Source organism: Limanda limanda, chromosome 17 (assembly GCF_963576545.1).
Source record: "Limanda limanda chromosome 17, fLimLim1.1, whole genome shotgun sequence".
Classification (NCBI taxonomy): Eukaryota; Metazoa; Chordata; class Actinopteri; order Pleuronectiformes; family Pleuronectidae; genus Limanda; species Limanda limanda.
Window position 1 is genome coordinate 13,137,170 of NC_083652.1, and position 26,887 is coordinate 13,164,056.

General features: G+C 43.5%; 5 protein-coding genes across 5 annotated transcripts; all 5 read right to left on the bottom strand.

Annotated features, from left to right (window-relative positions):
• Positions 1 to 507: 507 nt before the first annotated feature.
• Positions 508 to 4,968, bottom strand: ddx47 (DEAD (Asp-Glu-Ala-Asp) box polypeptide 47). The gene is made up of 12 exons (XM_061090585.1): positions 4,820 to 4,968; positions 4,572 to 4,665; positions 3,446 to 3,634; positions 3,280 to 3,351; positions 2,732 to 2,850; positions 2,530 to 2,601; positions 2,277 to 2,393; positions 1,999 to 2,145; positions 1,424 to 1,561; positions 1,263 to 1,333; positions 1,007 to 1,136; positions 508 to 888 (listed from the first exon to the last, which is right to left on the bottom strand). The coding sequence occupies exons 1-12, from the start codon at positions 4,952 to 4,954 to the stop codon at positions 676 to 678; spliced, it is 1,497 nt and encodes a 498-aa protein (XP_060946568.1). The 5' UTR covers positions 4,955 to 4,968; the 3' UTR covers positions 508 to 675.
• Positions 4,969 to 5,726: 758 nt separating this feature from the next.
• LOC133023509 (WW domain-binding protein 11) lies at positions 5,727 to 10,889 on the bottom strand. Its single transcript, XM_061090566.1, has 12 exons — positions 10,730 to 10,889; positions 10,154 to 10,240; positions 9,738 to 9,769; positions 9,543 to 9,636; positions 9,163 to 9,362; positions 8,758 to 8,891; positions 8,503 to 8,663; positions 8,169 to 8,402; positions 7,886 to 8,011; positions 7,507 to 7,785; positions 7,185 to 7,370; positions 5,727 to 6,874 (listed from the first exon to the last, which is right to left on the bottom strand). Exons 2-12 carry the CDS (start codon positions 10,215 to 10,217, stop codon positions 6,207 to 6,209), a joined length of 2,178 nt encoding a protein of 725 aa, XP_060946549.1. The 5' UTR covers positions 10,218 to 10,240; positions 10,730 to 10,889; the 3' UTR covers positions 5,727 to 6,206.
• Positions 10,890 to 12,527: 1,638 nt separating this feature from the next.
• LOC133023560 (pleckstrin homology domain-containing family F member 2-like) lies at positions 12,528 to 13,503 on the bottom strand. Its single transcript, XM_061090628.1, has 2 exons — positions 13,260 to 13,503; positions 12,528 to 13,087 (listed from the first exon to the last, which is right to left on the bottom strand). Exons 1-2 carry the CDS (start codon positions 13,501 to 13,503, stop codon positions 12,528 to 12,530), a joined length of 804 nt encoding a protein of 267 aa, XP_060946611.1.
• A 2,512-nt stretch (positions 13,504 to 16,015) lies between these two features.
• On the bottom strand, positions 16,016 to 17,021 carry bglap (bone gamma-carboxyglutamate (gla) protein). The gene is made up of 3 exons (XM_061090736.1): positions 16,964 to 17,021; positions 16,193 to 16,277; positions 16,016 to 16,118 (listed from the first exon to the last, which is right to left on the bottom strand). Exons 1-3 carry the CDS (start codon positions 17,019 to 17,021, stop codon positions 16,016 to 16,018), a joined length of 246 nt encoding a protein of 81 aa, XP_060946719.1.
• Positions 17,022 to 19,780: 2,759 nt separating this feature from the next.
• On the bottom strand, positions 19,781 to 22,677 carry mgp (matrix Gla protein). Its single transcript, XM_061090622.1, has 5 exons — positions 22,649 to 22,677; positions 20,959 to 21,043; positions 20,808 to 20,837; positions 20,511 to 20,616; positions 19,781 to 20,252 (listed from the first exon to the last, which is right to left on the bottom strand). Exons 2-5 carry the CDS (start codon positions 21,017 to 21,019, stop codon positions 20,096 to 20,098), a joined length of 354 nt encoding a protein of 117 aa, XP_060946605.1. The 5' UTR covers positions 21,020 to 21,043; positions 22,649 to 22,677; the 3' UTR covers positions 19,781 to 20,095.
• Positions 22,678 to 26,887: the final 4,210 nt, after the last annotated feature.

Sequence of the window (26,887 nt, forward strand, 5' to 3'; positions counted from 1 at the left end):
GTATATAAAGCAATTTGTAACTGTGCAGATTATAGGAGAGGAGAAATATTGAATATCGTCAGACTGGGACATGGTGTTCATAGACAAATTCAGTTTTATTCTTGAAGCATATGTTGTTCATGTGTGTGGAGAAAAGTCAGGACTCAACACACACACACACAAACACACACTTATTAGGACACAAAGGACATTAGTGGTGGCAGATTGTGGCTTTTGATTTGTTAGAGCTACAAAGATATAATAATATATAGATTTGCTAATATTAGCCATCTCATTAATGTGAATCTACACCTTCAGCTACTAGAAAATGGAACCAACAGCTCAGTGGTTTTGAGAAGAAAGTAAAAACATGAAAGGAAATTTATTTTTGTTTGTAGTTCTAGGAGAAATCATTCAGGCCTCTTCATTGCCATTAACCTGCTGTGAACTGAAACACTGACCCCTTGTGTTTAAAACAACAGCAGCAGCTTTTAATGCTCAACAAAAAACACACACACAACCACAAGCTTTTGGTTTAACAGTTGCATTTTATTACAAATGTGGAAAAGAAGGGGGAAGGAAGGAAAGAAAGACATGTTTTTCTGGAATTAAATAGTCCATTTTTCATTCGTCATCATCAATAACAGGGCAGATATTCACGTTGTGGTTATGTACAGTCTGTTAATGTGAGAGGCTTCAGCGTCCTCCTCTCCAGGCCCCGACACCCCGGTTCTTCCCTCCTCTTTCTCTTGCTCCTCCACCTCTTCCTCCTCCTCCTCCTCCCATTCCTCCACTCGCTCCTGCTCCACCTCTCACTTTCTTCCTCACTCCGCTCGATTGTTCTGTGTCATCTTCGTCTCCGTCTCCTCGTTTGGGCCTTTTCCTTTTCTCGCCTTGCTCCTTCATTTCCTGAGGAGGGGAGAGATTATATAACTCCTTTCAGATCGAAGTTTATTGGGCTGAAAGTTTCAATATAGTTTCAGATTCACTCAAGAACCCTTTATCAACCACATTGATCCATCCTTACCAGCCTGGCGAATCGCTGGGCTTCGCTCACCCGCTCCACCAACATCATCACTTCGTCTTCCTGGGTCGGGAAAGCAGGAAGTTTCTTCCCTATCAGGGTTTCGATTCGCTGGAACAGCTCCACATCATACCTACGGTTACAGGATGTGTCAGTTTCCTGCAGTCAAACTCATTTTTAGCCTTTTTACATCAGGCATGAGTAGCAATGCATTATAAAAAGGGGGGAGAAGAGATTTGAAAATGAAACCAGCTCTTACTGGGTGACGAAGGTGATGGATTTCCCGGACCGACCAGCTCTGGCTGTCCGACCAACTCTATGGATGTAGTCCTGCGAAAAAAAGACAGATCCATTCAAATCAAACCAGTACAAACAAAAATAAAAACAAAATAAACCAGCAGCGTGAATGTCAGCTGGTACCTTGGAGTGAGTAGGGATGTCGTAGTTAATGACACAGTCCACGTGAGGGATGTCCAGTCCTCTGGACGCCACGTCGGTCGCCAGCAGCACCGACCGAGACTTCGACTTGAACTTGTTCAGTGCTCCCAGTCGTTTGTTCTGGAAGATTCACAGACAGAGAGAGGACATTTTGTCACTTACAGAATCAAATTATATTATAATGAGCTATAATGTGCTGTTCTTCCAGATTTAATTTAGCAGAAGCTATTCACACGATGCTGGCTGCCAAAGGTTAAATGAGTAAAATGCTGATGTTTCACCTAGAGAATGAGAATTGTAACCTTCATTTTTCGGTCTTATTGATTTGACTAAACACTGTAGGCATCACAGCGGACCGCTCTGCAAACTGCACTGTTACTACCTGGTCTTATAACTGATGATGCTGTCTGCGGAGAAGTCTGAGCATCAGCAGCATCTTCAGAAATGAGCTTCATCAGAAACACATGAACTGAGAGAAATACTGCGAGTGGATAGATGCTCGTGTAGCACTCTTCTGTAGTGTGTGTGTGTGTGTGTCTCTCTCTCTGTAGCTCTACCTGACTCATTTGGCCATGAAGAGGGATGGCAGTGATTCCAAGGTTCCTTAACAACAGCGCCACCCGCTGGGCATTGTTACAGGTGCTGCAGAAAATCATGAAGGAGTTACCGGCCAGCTCGTTCACGATGGACACCAGGTAACAGTCCTGCCAAAAAACACACACACACATTTAAAGGTTAGTTTCAGTATTGTGGCTAACAAGGGACAGACTGTTTGCAGCATACAATCTCAGCCGTTACAACATGAGACAGGAATGTATGTCTGTGTGTGCACCACCTTGTACTTGGATGGGATGAAGATGTAGTATTGCTGCAGTTTTTCCACTGTGGAGTACTTGGTGGATACTGAGCACTTCACAGGATCCTTCAGAGCGGCTCTCTGAAGTTTCTGGACCTGAAAAACCAATGAAAGAAAGTGAGTGCTGGGGGAAATCAAGGGAAGATACACAAGTGGTGTTGTGTATCTGCAGCGCTAGCAACCAGTAACACAGAACAAAGCTGTTCTCTGTTTTCATCCAGTGTTTCTCTACCTTTTTCGTCATGGTGGCGGAGAACAAGAAGGTTCGTCTGTCTCTGGGAATCACCTTCAAGATTTTATCCACCTGGGAAGAAAAAAAAGAGTAAAAAATGTCTAAAGTGTAAGATTAGACATTATTTCATTATAGATTTTTATGGTTAACTACAGCTCTAAATGCAGGTTTGTTTTTTTGTTGTTTCCATGTGATGACTCACCTCAGTCTCAAAGTCCATGTTGAGGATTCTGTCGGCTTCGTCCATGACCAGGAACCTCAGCGCTCGGAGGGAGAAGCCTTTGGTGTTCTCCATGTGGTCGATCAGCCGACCAGGTGTCGCTGGAAACACACGTCATTACTTATCGTTACATGGATGCTACCGCTATCGGCTTATTGAAAAGGGGAATATATAAAGTTAAGGATAGAAACTACATAATTGTTACAGTTACAATTGATTCATATGCATGTGAACTTGTGTAAATACAGTGTAGCGAGAAACAATTTTTTCCTGTGAGGCCATGGGAAGTTGCTTTATAATATTTCTTTCCTAGGAATGAATAAAGGTTGTTCAATTTAATATAAAATGTCTTAATTTGGTGATATTTGAACAGATAGAACAGCAAGCCTATGGAAATGTATGAATAGGATAAAACTAATAATGAAAACCATGATCACAACACACAGAACGAGCAGTTTTGATTCGGTTTAGCAGTTTATTCTGTTCACATATATATGGTATGAATGTTTGTGCTGTGGTTAAAGACTCACCGATGACGATGTGTGGTTTCTTGGCCAGCACCATAGACTGGGACATCATATCAATCCCACCGACAATGACAGCTGCAACACAAACGAGACAAGGCAATCAGAACAGACCCACACAAAGTCCTGTGCATCAACAGCCAACCTCCGATCAACACAACACAATACATACCGCACTTCACACCGATGCTGGAGCCCAAGGCTTCGAACTGCTCAGCGATCTGGAACGCTAGCTCCCTGGTGGGCGTGAGCACGAGGGTGTGCAGCCTCTGGGGCGAGTTCAGCAGCGACTGGAGGATGGGCAGAGCGAAGGCGCCCGTCTTCCCTGAGCCGGTCTCTGCCAAACCGATGACGTCCTTCCCTGCGGTTTGAGAGACAGACAAAGCAAGTCATGAATTCTGAGCAGAAACTTCAACAGACAAATGTATATTAGATAAAAGAGAGTAAAACACAGAATCACGGACAATCTGTGTCATTCTTTCATATATGGAAACTGTTTCTAAAAGCTGCGCCTTCCACCTTGAATTGTTGTGTTGATTTAATGTTTTAGTTCATGTAAGTGCATCCTGTTTTGTTGTTGCTTCTTTTAGATGTTGTATCTCGGCGTGTTTTTGTAAGATATTGTCAATAAATAAACAAACCAGTGTACAAATACACAAATATCCCATTACACTTGTGTCTTTATGTGATATAGATGAGAGCTTCTCGAAGGACTTTGAACTGTCTCGGTCTCAGTCAGACAAACTAACGGACAGTCAGTCAGACTAACAGACAGACAAACTAACAGACAGTCAGTCAGACTAACAGACAGACAAACTAACAGACAGTCAGTCAGACTAACAGACAGACAAACTAACAGACAGTCAGTCAGACTAACAGACAGACAAACTAACAGACAGTCAGTCAAACTAACAGACAGTCAGTCAGATTTACAGACACACAGTCAGACAAACTAACAGTCAGTCAGACTTACAGACAGACTAACAGACAGTCAGATTTACAGACAGACACACAGTCAGACAAACTAACACAGTCAGTCAGACTTACAGACAGTCAGATTTACCAACAGACAGACAGTCAGACAAACAGACAGTCAGATTTACAGACAGACAGTCAGACAAACTGACAGTCAGATTTACAGACAGACAGTCAGACAAACTAACTAACTAAAAGACAGTCAGTCAGTCAGACTTACAGACAGTCACTCAGACAGACAGTCAGATTTACAGACAGACAGACAGTCAGTCTTACTAACAGACTAACAGACAGTCAGATAGACAGACAGACAGTTGTCTCACCATCCAGAGCCACCGGTATCGCCTCCACCTGGATCTTAGTGGGGGTCTTCCATCCCAGCTGCTCGCAGGCCTCACACAGCACCTCGGTGACCCCCTGTCAGAGGCACAGAACCCGGGTGAACACCTGAGCAACGACCCCCTCACACCTCCACACGTTCCACAACACACTGTTTACATGCGATGTTAGCACGCTGTGGCTAACTCGGGATGCTAACAGCTAACCACGTCTCCTTCCGTGCTGAACTCACCAGGTCCTTGAAGCTCTTCACCGGCTCTTCGATCGCGACGGGTTTAACTTCACCCTCATCTTCATCACTGCTGGATCCGTCGAGTGCTTCCTCTGTGTTCGTCTTCACGTTCTCCTCCAGGATGTCGTCCGCCATGATGCTCGCAGACCCACGTGTCGTCAGCCCCAAGGCGCCTGCGCACATGAGGAAACTGGGCATAACGCGCGCAATGCCTGATGGGATTTGGTGTTTAAAGAGGAAAAATGTGATGTTTTAATAATTAACGATATTTTCAGTTTATGAGTATTTATTTTTAAATAAATGAGGTTTGTCGTTTACGTATTTCTGAATTTACCAGATTGTTTTATTTTCATGAGAAAGAATTAATGTTAAAATCCTCGTTGTATAACAGTACTGAGGTGCCTGCACAAAAACAGAAATAATCCTGTATTATATTTTACGCAAAGTGAAAGTTTCGGCTCCATATCTTAAATTAGAGTTTAATGGGGGCCTAGAGTTCAACACACAAATGCAGATTAAGAAAACTATTTAATCTCCATGGTTGTTTTTTACAATATGAACATTTTCAGAAAAAGAGCACTTATCAGAAAAATGTATGATTTCTTTTACTCATGATGAAAGAAAATAATCTCGTCGATTTAAAGTGGTCTCAGAAAAAAACAGATAGTATTGTTAATTAAAAGAACAGAGTTGATTTGACGTGATATAAACCTACAATAGTAAAACTAACATAACTAAAGTGAGGAGAAAATAAAGCAGTTTCCAGAGCATAAACATCACTTGAGCTTTTGACTGGTGGAATTCTGGGAAATAGTGTCCTCGATTTAAAGCCTCCGGAAATAACTCACTTTGTGTATATTTATTTAGTCAATCTGTCTCTGATACAACATCACAATGAAACATTAAGTAAAAACAGTTTCTGAAGAATTTATTTAACTGCAGGTGAAACAGTTTCAAACATTCCATGCCTCTGTTTTAATGTTCAACATGTCAAAGAGATCAATGATAAAAAAAAGAAGTCGACAATTAAATCAATCATACAAAACGCCTTTTTCTAGTTATGTCAAATGACACAATTTGCCGGAGGAAAAAACGTTATAGCACTTGTCAGTCTGGTATTTACTCAGTGCAGGGCAAAGTGTGTTTTATAGGTTTTCTAATGAAAGAGCAACAAATTTGAAATGATTCCAACTATTCAAATCAAATTCACCTTCTCTCTAGATACGACAAATAATAGACCCGATCCAATGAGGGTGAGCCCGCTGGGACCAGTGGAACTGATCCTTGAGGACAGCTACCTCTATTACTCTGCACAGAAAATACATACAACTAACACACTCCTGTTGTTCAAACAGCCCAACAGAATGTATGACCCCCCCCTCAAGTCTCAGAGGAGTCCCTCCATCTCCCTCATGAAGGCTTCATACACCTGGTCCTTCGTCTTCATGTTGGGGTGAGACACAGCCCCCTTCTGGGACGGGTGGACGTAGCCCATTGCAGCAGCTGTTGCCTGCTGCTTCTCCCCCCGGCCGTCGTCTCCCCTCCGTCCTCCTGCACCCCCCCCTCCTCTCTCCATAGGCCCGGGTGCGGCCCCTTGCATCGCTCCACCCTTGTCTCTACGCACCCTCAGCGCCGTGGGCACAAAGCGGGTGACCTCCGTTTTCGGATTGATAATCTGGGGTTTTGCAGAGATGGTGGCCCCCCCGGAGCCGGCGCCCGCCGCCATGTTGCCACCCGCGGCGGCAACAGAAGTGATGCTGGCTCGTTTCTCGATGGTGGCTGTGTGATGGTGGCCGGGGGGGTTGTTGCCAGGGTTGCCAGCGGCAGCGGTCCCCGGGGGAGGGGGCATCTGCATGCCACCCGGCCGCATGGGCATGGACGGGGGTGGCATGTTGCCCTGTGAACCGTCCGGGCCGGGTCCGGAGCCTTTTTGCCGCGGAACAATGTTGGGAGGAGCACTGAGCACATTGGAGTTGAGAAGGGGAGGGTAGAGGGAGAGTGGGGGGGCGAGTGGACGTGGGGGTCCTCCTGCTCTTGGGGGAGGAGGTGGGATGCCTGTAAGGAGAAGGGAGACAGATTTTAATGTGATGTAAGACATTCCTTTTCATAATCCTATAAAGTTGGAACATTTTCTCTAAGGTGATACATATAGAAAGCTTCCATATATTTATTGACATATAGAAGTAACACGTTTTACTGCTTTGGTTTGAGATTCATTGGAGCTCAGCAGCAAAAGCATTTAAAATAAAATAAATATATGCACTTTCCAGCAATGTTGCATGACAATCATGTCATGTTTCCACAGTTCATTCATGCATTTACATAAATATATATGTCACACACTGTATGCACACCACATGCCTACCTGGTGGTGCTGGGGGTGGTAGTCTGGGAGGGGGTCCACGTGGTGGGGGGCCGGGCGGCAGGCCAGGAGGGGGGCCAGGTGGAGGCCCAGGAGGTCGACCCGGTGGAGGTCCAGGAGGTAGAAGACGAGGCATCGGACCCCTCATGCTTCCAGGCATACCAGGTGGTCTCAGGAAGGGAGGCGCACCTGAAGATAACAGAGAGCATTAAATAAATCATGAATATGGATAAGGAGTATAACCAGCTCTTTGTTAAAATAGGTTCAGCAGTTTACTACAGAGTCGAGATCAGACTTAAAATACAGTATTAATATTGGGTCTAACCTGGTGGTGGGCCGGGAGGGGGGCCGGAGGGAGGACCAGGAGGCCTCATCGGAGGAGCTGGTGGGGGACCCAGTGGGGGGGGCCCAGTCATTGGTGGACCTTGCAGGTGTGGGGGTCCCTGTCCCACTGGCCCAGCAGGAGGGGGCATACGCTGATTGGCCATGAGGTGGGATTGGTTGTCCCCTGGCGGACCCCTGTCCTCAATGTCTGAGCTGTCGGATTCGTCTGTGTACTCCTCCTCTACCTCCTCTTCTTCAGCTTCCTCAGGTACTGACTGACCTGAAGAAATCAAAATAACACAACACCACATTATCAGAAATAGAAAGCAGATGTATTATCTTAGTAAGTACCAAGAAGTGTCATTATTCAGCTATTATACCTGCCATCCGTAACATCATGGCCTGCAGGGGGGTGATGGCTTTGATCTTCTTCACCAGACGCTTCTTCTTCTTCTTTCCGTCACGGGCAACTTCCGGGGCCACTTCTGCGAAACGTACACTGCGATCTAAAGTATTTGGACATAGAAGAACATATTAGTTTAAGAAGATAAATTCTAATCAATATAACAGTTCAGGATATGAAAGCAGGTCATGAATTGTTCCAACAAAGTGAGTTTCACAGTTTCAAGTTCACAACTTCCAAACATATGCAGCAGAACTCACTGGGATGCCTTTCATTTCTGTCCCGATCCTCCTCCCTCTCTCTCTCTTCATCCTGCCGGTCCACACTCATCCTCACGTCCCCGTCACTGGCTTCGATCCTCTCGTCTTCACTGTCCTCTTCAGAGTCGCTGTCGTCCTCGTCCCCATCCTCCCGATCCCTGTCGCTGTCACTGCCACTATCCCGATCTCTTCCCAAGTCCATCAGGTCCTTTTCTAAACCAGGAATGGAAGGTTCTGTTTGGGGAGGAGAAAAGAGCGAAAGTTAGTCAAGAGCATTGGCAAGAAATGTGCAGTAATTTCTTATCTTTATAGTTAATTGCAGTTTGTGTGTTACCTGTTTCTGTGCCGTACGGTCGTCGAGATGGGATGCCGTACAGTGCCAGGACCTGCGGGGGTGGAGGCCCGGGTGGGGGGCCAGGGGGCTTCTTTCCTGCAGGTAAACGTGGGATACCAGGCACCGTGGACAGCACGGGTCCCGTCGAGAGAGGACCTTTACTGAGAGAGGCAGGGGAAGAATTACCTCAGTGGCCCAGTTAATACACAGCTGTTTACCTGCAGAAAGCGTTTACATGTGCAGCCCATGACCTACCCAAACGTGGAGCCCTTCTTCAGGATGGAAGGAGGCTGAGCTCCTGGTAGTGGGATGTCCTGGATGTGGATATTGGAGGGAGCATGAGGCATATCTGGTAAAGGGATGCTGTCGACCTCCACCGACTCTGCATTCTGAAAAACAGATGATACACACAGGTTAGAAAATAAAGTCGGCACAAAACCAAAGCAGGGTTAAGGTTTTACAATATTGTAAAACTGATCCTGAGTTGGACACACGCTGTACTGGTCCTCACGCCTGCAACCACAGTTTCACGATTTTATATCTTAGCCCAATGAGCTATTATGGAAGTGGGCTAATTACATCCTCTCACATAAATCAATACAGATCCCTGACAGGCACATTGACTGAAAAAAAAACACAAATAATTCCACACAAACAGACCTTGACTGAATCGAAGTAGAGAGCCAGCTGCCCTCGTTTGGTTTCATAGTCCAGCTCCAGTTTGCGCAGCTCATCGTAGGTTTCGGGATTCTCTCGGTCGTACAGACGGACGATGCGTTCGAACGTCTCACGGAGCTTCTTCCTCTTGTCCCTCAAAACCTTCTCATTGAGCAGCGGCTGCTGCTGAACCGGGTTGAATTCTATTGACGTCGTACAGGAAATCTTTATTACGTGTCAGATATTACTGCAAATTACCGGTCTATTCTAGGTACTAGTTTATTACTATGACTTGTATTTATACACTTTATACATATTTTAAAAATGTTTTTCCGATGCACAATTGCCAGGAGAACAGCATCATACTGATTCCGCCCTCTCACCCATCTCATCCAGCTTCTCCATATCCTTGATGATCTGTCTGGGGTCCTTCATCTTCAGCACCGCAGCCCTCACCATCATTCTCTGCTTCTTGTTCTAACAGGAGAATTAAGAAACAAAGCAGCAAGTTAACAACACAGAAACATGACGGTTTTAGTTAAGAAAATTTACATTTAAGGAGGATAGTATGTTTGTACCTTTTTCAACTCCCGTTTCCTGGCCTCCTTTCCTGCGAGGGAGGCAGACGACAAGTGCACAATAGTTAATGTTCTGACGTCTCACAACAATAGATGAACAGTCATTATTACCACCTTCCCAAAGGAGGAACATGTTTTCGTCTGTGTCGGTTGTTTGTTAGTTAGCAGGATTACGCAAAAACTGAAGTAAACAACCCAATCGATTCAAGTGTGGAATCAGACAAGGGGGCAGATCCTTGAGTTTTGTTCCACTTTTCTTTTACATATCTGTTGATTCATCAATCCATGGATATTAATGGAAAACAATCTGGCATGTTTGTGGGGCTGATATTTGTGAGTTTGTGCAATGTGGTTCTGATCCAAGTTCTTCATGTGTTGTCCAGCAGAACCAGCTCTAGGTTCTGGTCAGTACTTACTGGCCTGGTCGGTGGGATTCATGAACTTCCCACTCTTGGTGGAGGAGGTTGAACGTCGCCCCATTTTGCCGGTGCTTCTCCTTCACCCTGCAGAATATGAAAAATCTTCATCACGGTTACACATTACACATGTTTAACTTCATATCTGCATTTCACAAACAATTAAAAGACACAAAGGCAGATAGTGTGAAAGCCCAGGAACTATATTAGTTCCAGAGCACATTTAATTAACCCTACCACAGATAATATTACTGCATATGCTTGTACGGTCGATCCTGATAGATATAAAAAACAATTTAGCCTAATTAAGATTCCTGCACAACTCTATATGGTCACGGCTAGCTACCAGCAGCTAACATGCTAGCATAAAGTTGATAATCAAACACTAGTGGAAGTTGAATTAGTTCTGTAAAGTGACTAACACACGTTAGGAAGCCGGAGAGGTGAGCGAGTCTGACACAGATCAGTAGACGAGCAGCTCGTGCAGGGAGCTAGCTTGGGTTAGCGCTAGCATGCACTTGTAGCTAGGCCCTGTTAGCATCCACCGCTACACAGAAGAGCCAAACTGGACTTTACCTTTTATTCACAGAAAACCCGGAAGAGCCCGCGGCCCCACACAGCACCCCCCCAAGCAGCGAGGGTAGAAGGGAGCTGGTTACGTGAGCCCGGGCAGAGAAAACCAAAGCTTTCAGGACTGAATGATCACAGAGGCTCCGCTAGCCGATCGCCATGTTTACTGCCGCGAGCCAGAGCGGAAGTGACGTCATCCTCGTCATAAAAGACAAAACCATCTTTTTAGTTTTACAATTATACAAATTCATTGGTGTTTTTGGATATTTGTGGATTTCATATTTATTCACAAGTTATTTATTATATTTTAAAAAAAGTTTAAAAAAAAGGCTGTAAATTGTGCCCCTGGTTGTCAAAGTGAGTAACTACAGCCACTGTGCATCAGTCAGACAGGAGCCATACAGATAAAAAGAGAGGATGAGAGCTGGCAGAAGTCAAGATAAAGGTTTTCAGGGAGAGTTTACAACGTGAAATATAATAATGTGTCGCACTATTACTTGTGTGAGGACTTCAGGTTCTCTGTTGTGGTGTGGTGACGAGGAGGTGATACGATGGAGACCAACACAACTTGACACAGCAAGTTTACAAGATCCAGTATAAAAAGTAATAATAACACGAGGTATGTTCTTTATATATTCTGTCTATTATTTCTATCATAAAAAACAACAGTGACTTTACTTTTATTCGGGCTCATTATGTCCTTCATCAAATCCTTCTGCATAATATTAAGTGCAACTTCATTTCTTGATCAACAGATGTCGCCATTTTTATAGTCAATTGTAATTTTGTGTGAGTTTTCAAATTGTGAAGTTGTCTCTGTGGTTTCATGTCTAAAAACATGTCTCCCCCTCATTTGCTTTGAACATAATCCCAGTGTGGATTTATATGATAAGTCTAAATGAGATAAAAAATAAAAAAAACCTGCTAGAAATTAATTAAATAATACAAGATGAGCTATGACTTAAAGTTTCTGTTTTTATATTCGGTGTGTTTTTATAAATGGAAGGTCTGCAAGAAGCTTTTACCCTTTTGGAGACAGTGGTACTGCAGTTAAAAGTGTTTTTGAAAGAAAATAGCGAACATTTCCTTGTTCCTCATTACCAGGAATCAAACAGGTGTGACTCTGTATACGGTAAATTGTGCAGCAATGACTCCGACTGTTTATACAACTGCCTCACCCACGATTCAAATGGATCTGACGTTGCTTCAGTTATTATTATTTTCTCATGAAACCAGTTAAGCCACAAGTCTGAGAGAGTTTGCACTTGAGAACTTTTCCCTTCAGCTCTTTGCAAAGAGTCTAAAACAGAAGCAGTGGCAGCGAGTTGTCTTTTCTTATCTTGTATTGTATTGTCTTTTACAAAGGTACACATTGAGGAAAGACCTCGAACTGTTGCATTGACTTATATAATGAGAGAGAGATAAATATTATACAAAATAAAACCTATATTTCCTGTCCCCCACCTCACAACCAGACAGGCAAAGTATCGGTATCACAGATCAATGCATGTTACGTGCACAAGGAAATCACTTTACTTAAACCATGCAAAAAAGAACCTGCAGTAGCTTTGTGTCAGAGTAATGCAAAGGAGTCGTCTGTGTTTAAGAGGAGACACTTTATTTTTTGTTCTGGAGGGATGTACTGTACAAGGATTTCATGTGTTTGTGTTAAACAAGTCCATAGTCCATTCAAAACTCTTTGTTATGAATCAAGTCACAGTTGAATGTGATGCTCAGTGAAGCTGCAGCAGTCTGGGTGTGATTACGTGTATCTTTGGGGGAGCAGCAGTGCCGTCTGGGGCGTCTAGGTGCCGATCTCTCCCCACCTGCCACTGTGGGAATCGAGCCAGCTGCTGGTAATGTAGCTCGGCATCGTCTCGTATTCGTTGTCTTCACCACTGGATGATTCCTCGATGTCCTCCTCTGAGCCCCTCTTTCCCGGCCTGTTCCCACTCACACCAGATGTCTCTTCTTCGGTGCTCCTCTTGTGGCAAAGCCTGCAGACCCTCAGCTTCTTCTTGGGGTCGATGTGGCTAATCACCACTCGCCTACTGGAGCACGAGTTGCAGACCACAAAGCCACATTGTCTGCAGTGGTGTCGACGGTTCATTGGTGTGAATTTGGTGAAGCAGCGCATGCATTTGTAGGCGGCCTTGTCCGGGATCCAAGAGACAGCGAAGGTGGAGCCAGGCTGGCAGCTGCCGCCCTGCAGCATTTTGGCGCGGCACTCTGCAATGTGGTCGATCCAGGCCCGCTTCTCCTCCAATGAATTGGCCGACAGAAAAAAGGACTTGGATGGTGTACGGATCAACCATTGGTTGGTCATACGCTCACTGTCCTCCATGTCCTCCAGCTGGAGGTCCTCTGAAATCACAATGAAGACAGCATATTGATAAGAATGCAAAAAGGAATTTGTATACTGTGGCAACCCCCTTGAGTTTGTACCATTAAAACGTAACCGCGTCAGACTGATGCAGCCTCTTGATGCCCCATCATTATTAATCACATAATGAATGCACTCATTTTCTAAACTCACCTAAGGGGATGATCTTCAGTTTTTTGTGCCAGCGGCCGTTCAGGATCATGCTTCCGTACACCAGGATGTCATTGAAGAGGAAGAAGGCCTTCATCTCAGTCCTCCGCTGGCCCTGCTTCATCAGGTGTCCCTCTCCCACCAGGACCCGGTCCGGTTTGCTCAGGGGTCTCCCGGCCGGACCGAAGGAACTCTCCACGGCTTGGATACGCTCGCTGTTCTCCCTCTTGAATGTTACCTTGTCCATTGTGTTGGAAGGAATGATCTGCATAGAGCAGCAGGGGGAGAGATTTATATTATTTTTTATGGTGACGCAACAGGAAATTCCAAGGGTTCCGGGTAAAAGACAAACGTGTCAAACCAGAAATAAAAGAGAAGGGTGGAAACTAAATTTAGATCTTTATTTGTATACAAAGAAAGAAACTGTCTGGAAATTAAAAAAAAAACACAACAGCATGTCAGCATGGATAGAACATGACTGAAGTAGATTCACAGATTTGAAGAATTTTATCTTCAAATCTGTATTTACATAATTTTATGCTTAAATTAATTTAGATTCCAATCAGTTTATTTGATGAATGATTGAACTTAAAACCCAGTTAAACATAATAACAAAATTAAAATTTGCTACTCCTTGATCAATATCAGCTTTAGAATTCTGCTTTTACTATTGTAATGGATTACTTTCATATTTAATGTTAAGTTTAAATAAATCATAATAATAAAATGATGATGATTAAATGTTTTTATCATTGCATGGCATATTCAATATGAAATAAAATATGTAGAATTACATAAAATACACCTTTGGAAATTTAACTCACTTTTGTTTTGCTCCTTTGTTTTTGAACACAAAAGTTAAAATGTTTCATCAACCTTCTTTTGTAAGTTTGTATCTGAGAAGTTGTGAAAAATGTGATATTTGCAGTTGATATAAGCATGGAAATGATATATGTAAACACATGTCTTCTAGCTCAATGCAAAAAAGAAGTCGTGATGACTACAATGGAGGAGATGTTTTAATGTGAATCAGTTCAGTTCAAACAAAAGAAAAAACTTGTCAAATTACAGTAATGCATGAAACTCCCTTTCATTTACTCACAAACACTTCCTGTTAACATTGGCTCGGAACCCAGGTCAAGGAAAAAAGAGGGTTTGGTCTGGTTCTTTCTTTCTAATGAGGAAATAAAGTTAGTCGCTAAAAAGGGGAAACTTACCGAGAGAGCTCTGGACTTTCCAAACAATATATTTTAAACCAGTGTCATTGCACCTCAGTGACAAAACGATCAGTGAGACACTGAACAAATGAAGATTAATAATTCTGGGCCTAAAGTTGCCCTCTTTCAAAATAGCTAATTTAGCCCAAATATGCCAAAACATACGTTGGCCTTTCATGGCAAACATGCGTTGTAATCTCATGAACCTTCAGTGGCGTGTGTGGTAAATGGTGAGTATGGTGGGAAAAGCCACATTCAGCACCTTTGGAGGAAGACATGCAGCAATGGGTCGGTTGGAATCGAACCTGCGGCACTGCAGCGGCTCCAGCCTTGTGCCCAGTGGTTCACCCGGCACAGGGCCGCATCGTAAAGGGCTCATTGTAATGAAAACAGAATACGCTGCTTATATATGTATGTTTTCTATTGATCCCTCTTAATCCAATGTACTGGCTCTTTAATGAAAGTGTAATAGTGGAAAGAGAGATGTGTGACAGAGTTAGAGTTGTAGACCTGTCGGACCAGATTCGTCAGGTCTTCATAAAAACAACACCACGATGGCACAGAGCCACGATCCACTGCAACACAACAAAGGTATCATCTGCCGTGGCTGCACCGTGGAGAGAGGACGACTTTCATCAAATCCCTTTGTGTTCACAGACTCCAGGTGCTTTCAAGGTGCTTTCCCTCGCGTGATCAACTCAACCCGACAAAGTTGCCTCGTCATGGAAAAAACTGCAGAGTGTTTACTTTGCTGTGAGACCAAATGGAAAAGTTTATCAGTGGCTCTCAAACGTATATAACCGACACAAACCTCGAACCCACATCTGACAAGATTTGATGTTTTTTAGATGTTTCATGACAAGAAGTGTATGAAATTCAATCTTGAATTCTGCCAGATTCCTGTTGTACCCCCCCAAGGACCCTTGGTGGTCCCTGGACCACTTTGAGAACCCTTGTGTTACATTAACAGTACAGATCCTTGTCCACATACATGAAATAATAAAATATCTGCATACATGTGTGTGTATGGAGATGATCTGCACCTAGGTTGTAGGGTTGTTTGTTTTTTGTTGTATGTATATGTTATTTCGATTATTATTCATATGCTTTATATTAGATCAACTGAATATATTTGTCCATTTCAGAAGTAAAAGGTTTTTGAATCATAATAACCTATTTCGGAAAAAGGGGAAAATTAAGTTCAGGAGACAAACCTCAACTCTGCATTTTAACTTCTTTAACTCCTCTATGACCTGCTCATGCTCAACAGGGACATCTAGTGGTGGCTGCTGGTAAATGTCCAGGTCACTCAGTCAGTATCTCAGGTTTGGGTCTAATGAAAGATCTCACTCAGCTTTTATTTATCTTTATTCAATATCATCACAATACTCCACAGTCTGAACTGACGGAGACACTGAGGGGCGATGCAGGGAGGGGGAAAAAAGTCACATACCGACTCCATCTTAAACTGCAAAGACAAAGTTAAGGTGAGAATGCAAAGAGAAGAAGGGACGGTTGTGATGGGTGTTGGGTCGGATGGTTCTAATAGGGGATTGGTCCGTAGTAGGCGGTGTAGGCGGCGATGATTCCATCGGTGTCCATCATGTCGTCACAGGCCAGGTCGGCCTCGCACACTTCACTCAGGCTACGAGGAGAGAAAATCAATTAGGACGCGACGAGTTAGAATAAATCAACATGGTTAGACTCAGAGTATAATACCTCTCCAGCTGGGTGAGTGTTAACTCTCCTGCAGCTCTCTTCTGTCTCACCACGGTGGACGCCTGCTCCTTCTCCACAAACAAGCCTGCACATCAGGCAGAAGCACGAGAATAAGGAAGAAAGAGAGAAAGAAAGAAAGAAAGAAAGAATACCAACACAGAGGGATCACTCCATCAGTCTGTGTTTTCAGAGAACTCAAATCCATCTGGAAGATACCAACTCAGCAGAAATCAAGAACACTTCTGTGGAGTCCATGAGATTAATGTATTAATATGAATGATGCTCTCTTTGACAGAGCAAAATGTGTTTAAATGTTTTTAACAAATTAAAAAGACTAATTTAAAACTTCAAAATCAAACAAACAAACTATCAAGGTTTCTTTAACATTTGATCTAAGTAGCACTGAAAAGTTCTGAAAATGTTTTCCAGGTTAACTGTGGAATTTAAAACCTTAAAATTAAAAATAAAACCTCATTTGTGTTTTAACTTTAAAAACAGTGTTTAAAAAGTGCTTTAACAGTCAAAGCAGGCAGAAGATACTCACACTAATAAATAAATATAAGAAGAAGAAAACATCACAGAAAAGCAGTGAGCGGCTGGACTGGGATCTTACCGTCCTCAGAAGCGTAGTCATCAGGGAATTCTGTTCAAAATGATTGTTGATTTAATTATTAAAAACTGAACCGTGTAACTCCTTTAAATGTCTCCTTTCACTACAGATAGGTCTGCTTGCATAGGTCTTAAAGTTGAAATAATTTAATGTTTCTTTACCGTCGGTCAGACAGACGACAGCCAGGGAGCAGAGAACCAGGACGAGCAGAGTCTTCATCTTTCACCTCCTCTTCTTCGCTGAATCAAACAATAAACTAAGACCAGAGAACTTCTTCCTCTCTCTCCTTCTTCTTCGGACACATATATACATAGATTCACTCGGGTTTATAGATGCGGCCCTCACGTTGACATGGACACATGATTGGTCAGGGAATCATGTGTCACACACCCACACAGACGCAGAAATACACAACTCCACAAAAACATCAGGTTTTATATACTATATATATATATGTTTCACAATAGTTAATGAACACACACACCTACACTAACTACTTGTCTGATCCTAACCCTAATCTAAACCTGACTTTAACGCTAATCTTAACCTGATTTAAACCCTAATCTTAACCTGACTTTAACCCTAATCTTAACCCGATTTTAACCCTAATCCTAACCTGACTTTAACCCTAATCTTAACCTAATTTAAACCCTAATCTTAACCTGACTTTAACCCTAAATTTAACCTGATTTTAACCCTAAACTTAACCTGACTTTAACCCTAATCTTTACCTGACTTTAACCCTAAATTTAACCTGATTTTAACCCTAATCTTAACCTGAATTTAACCCTAATCTTAACCTGATTTTAACCCTAATCGTAACCTGACGTTAACCCTCATCTTAAAGTGACTTTACCCAAATCTTTAACATACCTTAATGTAACTTTAAAACATGTCTTTACCTTAAAATGTTATTATTTAAGTTATGGGGACAGATTTAGGTCCTGACAAAATTAGTAATACCTGGACAAACACACACACACACACACACACACCCACACACACACACACACACACACACACACACACACACACACACACACACACACACACACACACACACACCCACACACACACACACACACACACACACACACAAACACACACACACACACACAAACGATAATAATAAAGGGTTTCCTGAATGCACCTCCAGCTGGCAGCCTGGAGAGGTCTCAGTTTTCCTGTGCAAACCACACACTCTCACGTCTTCGTCCCCAAGTAAACGAGGCAGAGAAACCACCGTTCCACGTCATGTGACCTGATCTCAATCCGACCGTTTTCTCTTTTATTACGAGCCGCAGAGATTTCCTGCGTGAAGGAGGAACATTCAGAAAACAGACCCAGGGTGTTTGAAGATTTGCAGGACGGTAATTGGAAATGTGGGGAGATATTTTTACCATAACAAGTGGCTGGTTTGCCAATGAAGCTCAAACAATGAGTGAAAAGTTCAATTTGGATTAAGACACAATGTTCCACATGAAAAGTGTCTGAGCGTTTTTAAAACATGTAATTATTAAGTATTTTATTGACACAATCATCGTTAATGTTGTGCTATAATGAGTAAGAGACGCGTATTCGCCATATTCATACACATTACTACTGCTACCAGCTCTTTGAAGACACATTATTTATGATGAATATGTCTTCTGTTGATTTTCCTAATTCTTCGTCCTTTTTAGATTCTGGGCTGTTTTACATGAGCTGTAATTTCAGCGTCTGGGTCGATCTCGGTGCTTTGTCTCGTCCCAGCGAGATACTTCAAGGATTCGACCTCGGGACGACTTTAATTACACACATGAGTGGCCAAAAGAACCAACATGTGATATGACTTTTTCGGTCTGAGCCACGCTGACATCTGCAGGGACCAGATCTTTGTTTCTGACACCAGATCTGGAAAAGATGTAGAAGCCAGCGATGCTCATGTGCTTCCAGCAGTTTGTGTCCTTGTTTCAACCCAACAACATGCCACATGCTGCAAGTAACTGAAAACACTTCCTCTTGTACTGTGCTGCAGAAAAGGTTTATACTTCAAATCAAACTTTCTATATTATGCTCCCTTATACACAACCCACTACATTTAAGAGCATAATAATTTACCTGTGTTCTCCTCTAAACTTCTCACGTGGTTTCATTCAAACAACTGTTAAAACTGTAACTTTATTAATAAAAAATTATTATTATTACTAAAATGTATGCATCAGAACTTTAATATTTAGATTATTTTTCATTCTTCTGAAATGAATCATTTCCTGCTCCTCAGATTCATCTTTAAACTCTCTGAGGGCTTCGTCCCTTAAGCTGTAAAAAAGAGATAAAATTTGCTTCAAAAAGCTTTAATTTACATTCACATGTACACGATCTCATAAAAATCCTATTTGATATATCACTCAGGTGACATTTTACTGCACAGCAAGCACTTCAAAGCAGGACTTTGAACTCTTTCTTCCACCATCACCTCAACTTTCCACCAGCAACATCTACAACATGCTGCTTGTGCATTGATGCATCAGTGTTTATCCTAAAAAACAAGAACTTGACTGTTTGATATTTCCAGAACAATTTGCTGAAAACATTTTATTTGGGGGGAGAACAAGCATTAAGAGTTTTTGCTAAACCAATTTACTGCAAATCTATTTAATCTAATCTAATCTATCTAGTAGTTTCCAGGCCACTCTCACACATACCATTCTGTTAAATTCCTTTTGGAAAACAAATAGGAAAAAAATACAATTGTGTAATATCCACATCTCCAACTCCCCCCCGGTCGTCTCTTAGTGAGATTATCCATCTCCTCTGAGGAACCACAGACGACTGGCTGACACTATCACTGTCAACATCTGCCACTCATTTCAAACACTGGCACCAAAAACCCGAATGTTCTCACATAACTTTGCGGCAAAGAAATTGCACTAACAGGATTTAGACAAAACCCAGTGAGGGGAACTTTTTTATTTCATGTATTTATTTCCAAAGCAGTGGGAATAATCACTGACAGCAGTGCCTGCCTGGATAAGTAGGCAGATAACGTAAGAAAAGGTTAGTGGAAAGTGAGCAAAACACTTGGAGTATACATCACGCAAAGCACATAAATGCTGGGAAGGTGTGATAATATGGGATTAAAGTTATCCTGAGATTACACAAGAGATGGGCCATGAATTTCTACACAGGTATAATGACGGGTTGTCATAAGACGGATACCTCAGTGTTAAGAGGCCGCACATACTACACACAGTATATAAAAGAAGTGATACATTGATTTCTGGATGATGGTGTTGAGGGATACTTGGGGTTTAGTATCGACGGGGGGCCGCTGGTCTCTGGGGCTGAGTCCTGGAGGCGAAGTACCTCTGGTAGGCCTGCTGGGAGCCGTGGCGATAGGCGTAGTAGCGGCAGGGAGAGTAGTCCTCACAGGTCTCGGCACGCCGCTCCGCCGGGGACTTGAACTTCCTGGACAGGGAGGAGGGGTCAAATGTCACCAATGAAACAGACAGTGACTTGTGTTTTGTTTAATATCACAAACTTAATCCAGTCAGGCATTAATCTCCAGCTTCAGGCTCCCTGTGTTTGTTTCCAGCATGTGGGAATGTTTAATGCTCTAATTAGGCTTTGTCTCAATGGTTCAATCCTGTGGTTTTTCCATTGGCATTAGATACAGGAAGTGATTTGCGCTCCGTGTGCATGTCTGTGGTCGCGTGTGCTTTATACCTCACAAGGTTGTAATTGTTGAGGCCGTTCCCTCGGGGCTGGGTGTACACGCTGCCCCTCTGGGATGAGATGAAGGAGTTGGCTCGGCTCGGAGGCACAAACAAATCTGGAACCGCAAAAACTTCAATGAACAGATATCCCTCGTTGAATTGTGTCAGTCGTGGAGAGGAGGATGAGGATGTGTGTTAAGAAAAGGTGAAGTGAGGATTAAACAAATCAAACTGTGGAGCAGGCTGAGTCGGGGGGGTTAGAAGTGCATGCATGTTTTTCCGTGAACGAGAGACAACTTTTAATCACCTTCAATGGACTCTGTGCTTTCATTAGACTCTATGGGAAAAACATGGAATCGGGGTTAAGCATAAAATGATGAATCACTGTCCAACACGGACGTATTAGAGGTTATGAATGATCGAGGGCCGGGTGATGGTGTCGGGGGGGGGATCTGTACCGTAGCAGACGCACACAGACGCCACTGCAACGAGCGCCAGAAACTGAAGGAGGCTCCTCATCCTGGGGCTTGTTTGTCCGCCTGTCTGCTGGAGGAGAGAGGAGAGAGGAGAGAGGAGAGAGGAGAGAGGAGAGAGGAGAGAGGAGAGAGGAGAGAGGAGAGAGGAGAGAGGAGAGAGGAGAGAGGAGAGAGGAGAGAGGAGAGAGGAGAGAGGAGAGAGGAGGTGTTTCAGTGAGACCTGTCAGCACCAAAAATAAGATTTGGGCAAAGAGGGAGAAATACGAGTTAAAAGGAACTAGAGAGAGGGGGGGAATTGGCTCAGACGCCTCAGAACCTGTGGGCAAACAACCACAAGCAGAGATAGATGTCGGCTGAAAGTGTCTATATCTGTGCTTGTGGTTCTGTGCATGCAGCCGGACACACACTCTCCTGTATGCATGTATATATACATACGTGTGGCTGCAGAATTCATCTGTGTGACAAACCAAAGCTTAAGATCATGAGAGATGAGACTGGAAACAAGCGTCCGAAGGTGGTTTGTGTGTTTTCCTCACACACACACACACACACTCAGCAGCTGGAACCTCAGTTTGTAGGAAAGAAGAAGAAGTTGTGGCTGAGAATCGTTGTGTCGCTGCCAACTAATCCAAATGCACTTACGTCTAATGCAGGGAGATTGAGTGTAATTATGAAGAAGCAGCTCGGATCTACACACACGCCCGCGCACTGCACATGCACACATCTGCACATGTATGACTCTGGGTAAGGTGTGCGACACCTGTACAAACAGCCAGCGGCAGATGTTTCAAACACACACACACAGACACACACACACACACACACACTTGAGTATTCACATGCCTGCAGTGCATGAAAGCTTTCATCCCCATCTTCTGTTTGTGGGATTTGGACGAGACTCTGTTTCGGCGCACCTCCTTTTTTCTCACCATCAATAGCTGCATTCATGAAACATATAAGCAAACGCACACAAATCGGTGACACACACACACACACACACACACACACACACACACACACACACACACACACACACACACACACACATACACACACACTCACAACATCTACATCAGGGCCCTCAGGCGTATATCTTTGCTTCAAGTGGAACCAGTGGGCACAGACATAGCAAAGTCTGGGGCCCGAGGAAACTGCCAAAGACTGACACAGCTGTATACGTGTGTGTGTGTGTGTGTGTGTGTGTGTGTGTGTGTGTGTGTGTGTGTGTGTGTGTGTGTGTGTGTGTGTGTGTGTGTGTGTGTGTGTGTGTGTGTGTGTGTGTGTGTGTGTGTCTGTGTGTCTGTGTGTGTGTCTGTTAGAGGTGCTGACAGCAGCGTCTCCAGAGTTTAACACCATCAGAGTCTCTGGGGTCCTGGTGGGTTTCGCAGCGTTCCTCCCTCCGGACAGAATTTGCCAACCTCACTGGAAAAAGTCACTGGAAAGATGCTGGAGCCAAACCGAGACCCCCCCCCACCCCCCCCCCACCCCCCACTCCTCCCAGAGCACGAACACTACTTCATGAAGCATTCCACTAAAAACACATTCTCAACATGCATCTGAGAAACCTCACAAAGAAAACGAGCAGCGACAGCAGAAACTCGTTCAGAGGCTTTGAACTTCTTCTTCTGCTTCTCACCTGCGGCTGACTGTAGAAAGTCTTTCATGCACTTACCGTGAAAAGATAATTATGAAAGTCTTGGAAATATCTCTCCCGGGGAATATTTTCTAATTCCTGGGAGCAGGGCTTTTATACTCACCTCATCTCCCCCCACCCCTTCATTCTCTAACCCCCCCACCCACCTCCCCTTTAGCCCTCGCCCTCTCTCCTCCCCTCTCCTTCTATCATCCCTCGCTTCTCCAACACTTAATCGTAACCGTGGGCATTAGCTCACTCTCTCCCTCTCTCTCTCTCTCTCTCTCTCTTTATGCGACTCCCACGGTGACGGGGGGGAGAACAACAAGCAGGGGATGAGTGGAGGGGAAGGTGACCTGGCACAGAGACGTCTCACCTCATCGCAGGTACACGAGAATATTTGCTGCCGTTTGCCAGCATGGAGGCAATATATGAGAAATACATCCATCACTCAGACACAACTTGGACGTAGGTTCTTCACCTCTGTATGTCAGAGAAACATGAAACACTGCAAATGTTTATAAGCAGCTTATAAACATTTGATAGATAATTGTGGGGGAGGCCGATTCAACAAATAATGAATACGACAAGAAAGTGAAACACAGTTTTCTGATATATAAAAATGTCTGTCAGGCCCTGACCTGCGTCTATCAGGGTGAAGATCATAGACTGTGCATAAATATGTAGTGTCTCCATCGCCACCTGGTGGCTGGATGCAGTATAGGTCATAAACCCTGCCATGTTAATGGTTGGGACATCGACCAAATCAGAAAGTCAATTGTAGGTAGTTCTTTTCACCCTGATGTAATTTTTCTGTTAATTTGGTGTTAATTCTTTATTTGATGCTATAAAAACAGATAAAACATAATGATTGACAGCTGAGACTGACTCACGATTGGTCGAGTTTCGTATCCGGAAGTGGAAACGTGTCGTCCATCTTTATTTACATTATTCTCTGCACTGTAAAACATCATGGAGGACTTTTTGTAAACATATTTAAGTTATTTTAAAATTTATTTTTCTCGAACACAATCAAAGATGAGCGGTGCCGGCTTTGTTATCTCAGTTGATTGAAAGTCTTGCAGAGAGTTCACTCCCTTATGTTCCTGAAAAGAAATATGATCAGCGTGTTTACAAATTTCCCAGCATGCATTAGTTAATCAAAACAACATCAAAGCACCTGGTTTGAAGACATCATGAGGCAGAGTGGGCTCATGGGAGTTGTTGTCTTCACCACCGTTGCAGACTCAGACTCAGACGCAAACATGATCACCGATGAGGTAACGTTTCCAAGATTTTACTTACTGTACTTTTAGTCACGCTTACTCACATAATGCATTACAATAACAACTCACCAATTGGCCAGCAGAGTGTTTTTCCTCTTTCATACGTTTAAGCAGATGTTAAAAGTGGATCAGTGAAAAACATCATTATTCAAAGCTCTGTTAATTCACAGTTTTGATGCATTATTAAGCTGCACCAACTTGAATCTATAAACGTGAGCATGCCTGTGGTTAATCATTCACTCTCGCACATGCCTCACTTCACCAGACACATTACAGAACATGCCGCCGTGAGACGGAGCAAACAACCATCTGGTGTCGTAGATCTGAGCGTTACATAACGCCACATCACGTTTGGCTCAGATCTGCGAATAGCTGTGTGTGCGAGGGCAGACTTTCACCGACAGTAAACAAAACCTGAATAGCAGAACGGTGTATATGGCAGCAGCCGGCGGGCCTCAGACAGAAAGATAAACATTAAGACAGACATAGAGATGGAGATAAACCCCGTGGACATGATAGGAGGGAGGCCGGGGGAGTGAGCTCAGGATCCAGAGGGAGAGAGATGGAGGAGAAAGCTCATGTTGTTGCAGCCCTGGATGTTTTTGGCACACGGAGCTGCAGACATACTCAGTGATGTGGTTCCATTCGGCTGTTTGCACGTATCCACAGACGTGCACCGACACAAAGGAGGAAAGCAAAGATGGAGGAGAGGGGTCGGCTTCTTCCAGATTTGATTTACGAGTGAACAGCGTCATTTGAGAATTTGTTCCTAAACTTAGACGCAGACATGAGAGGTGGATGAGAGGAGGTGGAGACGGTGATTGAATGGAAAAGTACAGTCAAATGCATAATGTTTTTAATCCCTCTGCTCCCAGCGCTCTTATTCTCTCTGTTTTTATTTATATCCCCTCTTTCTCTCTCTCTTTCTCTCTCTCTGCTCGTCTGTAAAGTCGTATTCCTGCTGCACCTCCAGTTCTTATTCTCACTCCTTCTCGTCAGTAGGGTTGCAAAATTCTGGGAATATTCAAAGTTGGAAACTTTATATGGGAATTAACGGGAATTAACGGGAATATACGGGAATTAACGGGAATTAACGGAAATTAACGGGAATAAACTGGAAATGTTGTGGGTAATTTATACTAACTGTATTTACCTTGTCATATACAGACATAAATATAAACATTTTGTTGTGTCATAGGCTGATTTGAGCCCTGAGGAAACTTTGGGCACTTGACTATATGCTTCTGCATCGTTGTGTCATTCTTAACATAGGTCTTTGCACAGTATTTGCAAATGTACACAGTCTTTCCTTCTACATTGGATGGGGTGAAATGTCTCCACACGTGAAATAGTGCACGTGGCATTGTTCTGTAGAATAAGATGAGAAAAAAGTTTGTAAAAAAACACTAATGCAATGCCAGAGATATAAATAGTTAGCCAAACAATTGGAATAGTCTGTAAAAATATTTTACAATTGATGGATAAATTAATGGAAATAGGCTAGATGAACAGATGAACAATCCTCAATCAGCATGCTAATATATTTTCCCGAGTAATATCATCGACACTTACCTGACTAGTTCTGCACACTGCTGTAGTGTGCAGGATGCTGGGGATTATCTGTGCATGTGACGGAAAAATGTTACGGATGCACCGCAGAGACGTTTGTTTCATAACCGTGTGGCAGATGAGAAACAGGATGGGTCGTGGTCGTGGCCTGCGGGAAACATCTGGTTTGATTTGGTGATAGATGAAGACAACGTAGGGAAGGAAAGAAAGAGCTTCTGGTGAGAGAAATCCAGACTCAGGTAAAAAACTGCAGGAAAGAGCATGAATTTCATAACGCGGGCACAACCACAAATGTGTTAACTATCCAAATAACGTCTGCACAAACACATTTCTGACCAGGTTGGGCCGGGTTGAGTTTCCGCGGGTGGCTGAGCAGGTGGACCTCAGGCTGCTCTGCGGCTCTGCGGACAAACCATGTCCAACAACAACAACAACAACAAAAAAGGGAAAAGTTCAGCTTTAATTGGACGAGGTCAGATTTGTTTTCACGGTTTATTTTCTGAACGGGTGAGTCACTGTAATATTCTATCTGAAAACAGTGGACGCGTGAAGGAGTGAGTGACTCAGACGGAGCCGGTGAAAACATCGTGCGACCATGTAGCTCATTCCTTGGCTCCGGCCGCCCGTGGGCTGGAGGAGGATCCGGCCAGACGGGATGAAGGACAGACATTACTCAGGACCTGCTCCGAGCCTCTGATGCCTCTGGTGTCCTGCGGCTGTGAATTCTGCCGTGTGAATGCCAAATGTGAAGATTCATGGGTTCTGGAACCTTGTTTCTGAAGATCTGTTTGTTGTTGTTGCACTTGATGTTGAGATTCAAATCTGTGGATGTTGAAATGAAAAGTTTTCTGTGTCCTGGCTTCTTTTACCTGATCATCAGAAAACCCCCCAATCCACACATGCACCACTTGTTTCATCAGGCCTCACCTCACTTCACCTCGCCGCCCTCCACGCCCGCCGCATATCTGGTTGCATTAATCTGAAATATGGAGAACAAAAGGTTATTCATGAAACTTCCAGGAAACCTGACGCACCGGGGAACTTATTTGAGAGATTGGGGTGGAAAACAGTTAGAGAATATAAAAGTCTGCCTGTTCAGTTTAGAAGTGACCTCTCTGCAACTTGGAGTTTCTGCCTCAGGAGAAGCTGCATTTTAAAAGGTTTTCTGGCATTTTATTTTGCACAAGATAGATGATGAAGTTTGATTCCACTTTTCCCGTCTGAACGATAAATATGAAGCTTCTTGTCAGGGACTGTTTGAAAATTCCTGAGGTGGGGAGAGGGGCGGAGCTTCCTCTTGTATTATAAGTATTTTCTCCCAAAAGAAAACACCAAACACAAATTTTATTTCACATTTCCTGATATAACCCCCCCCAAAGTCTGTAATGTATGAGCAGACCTTTATCTCAGTTTGGCCTAAACA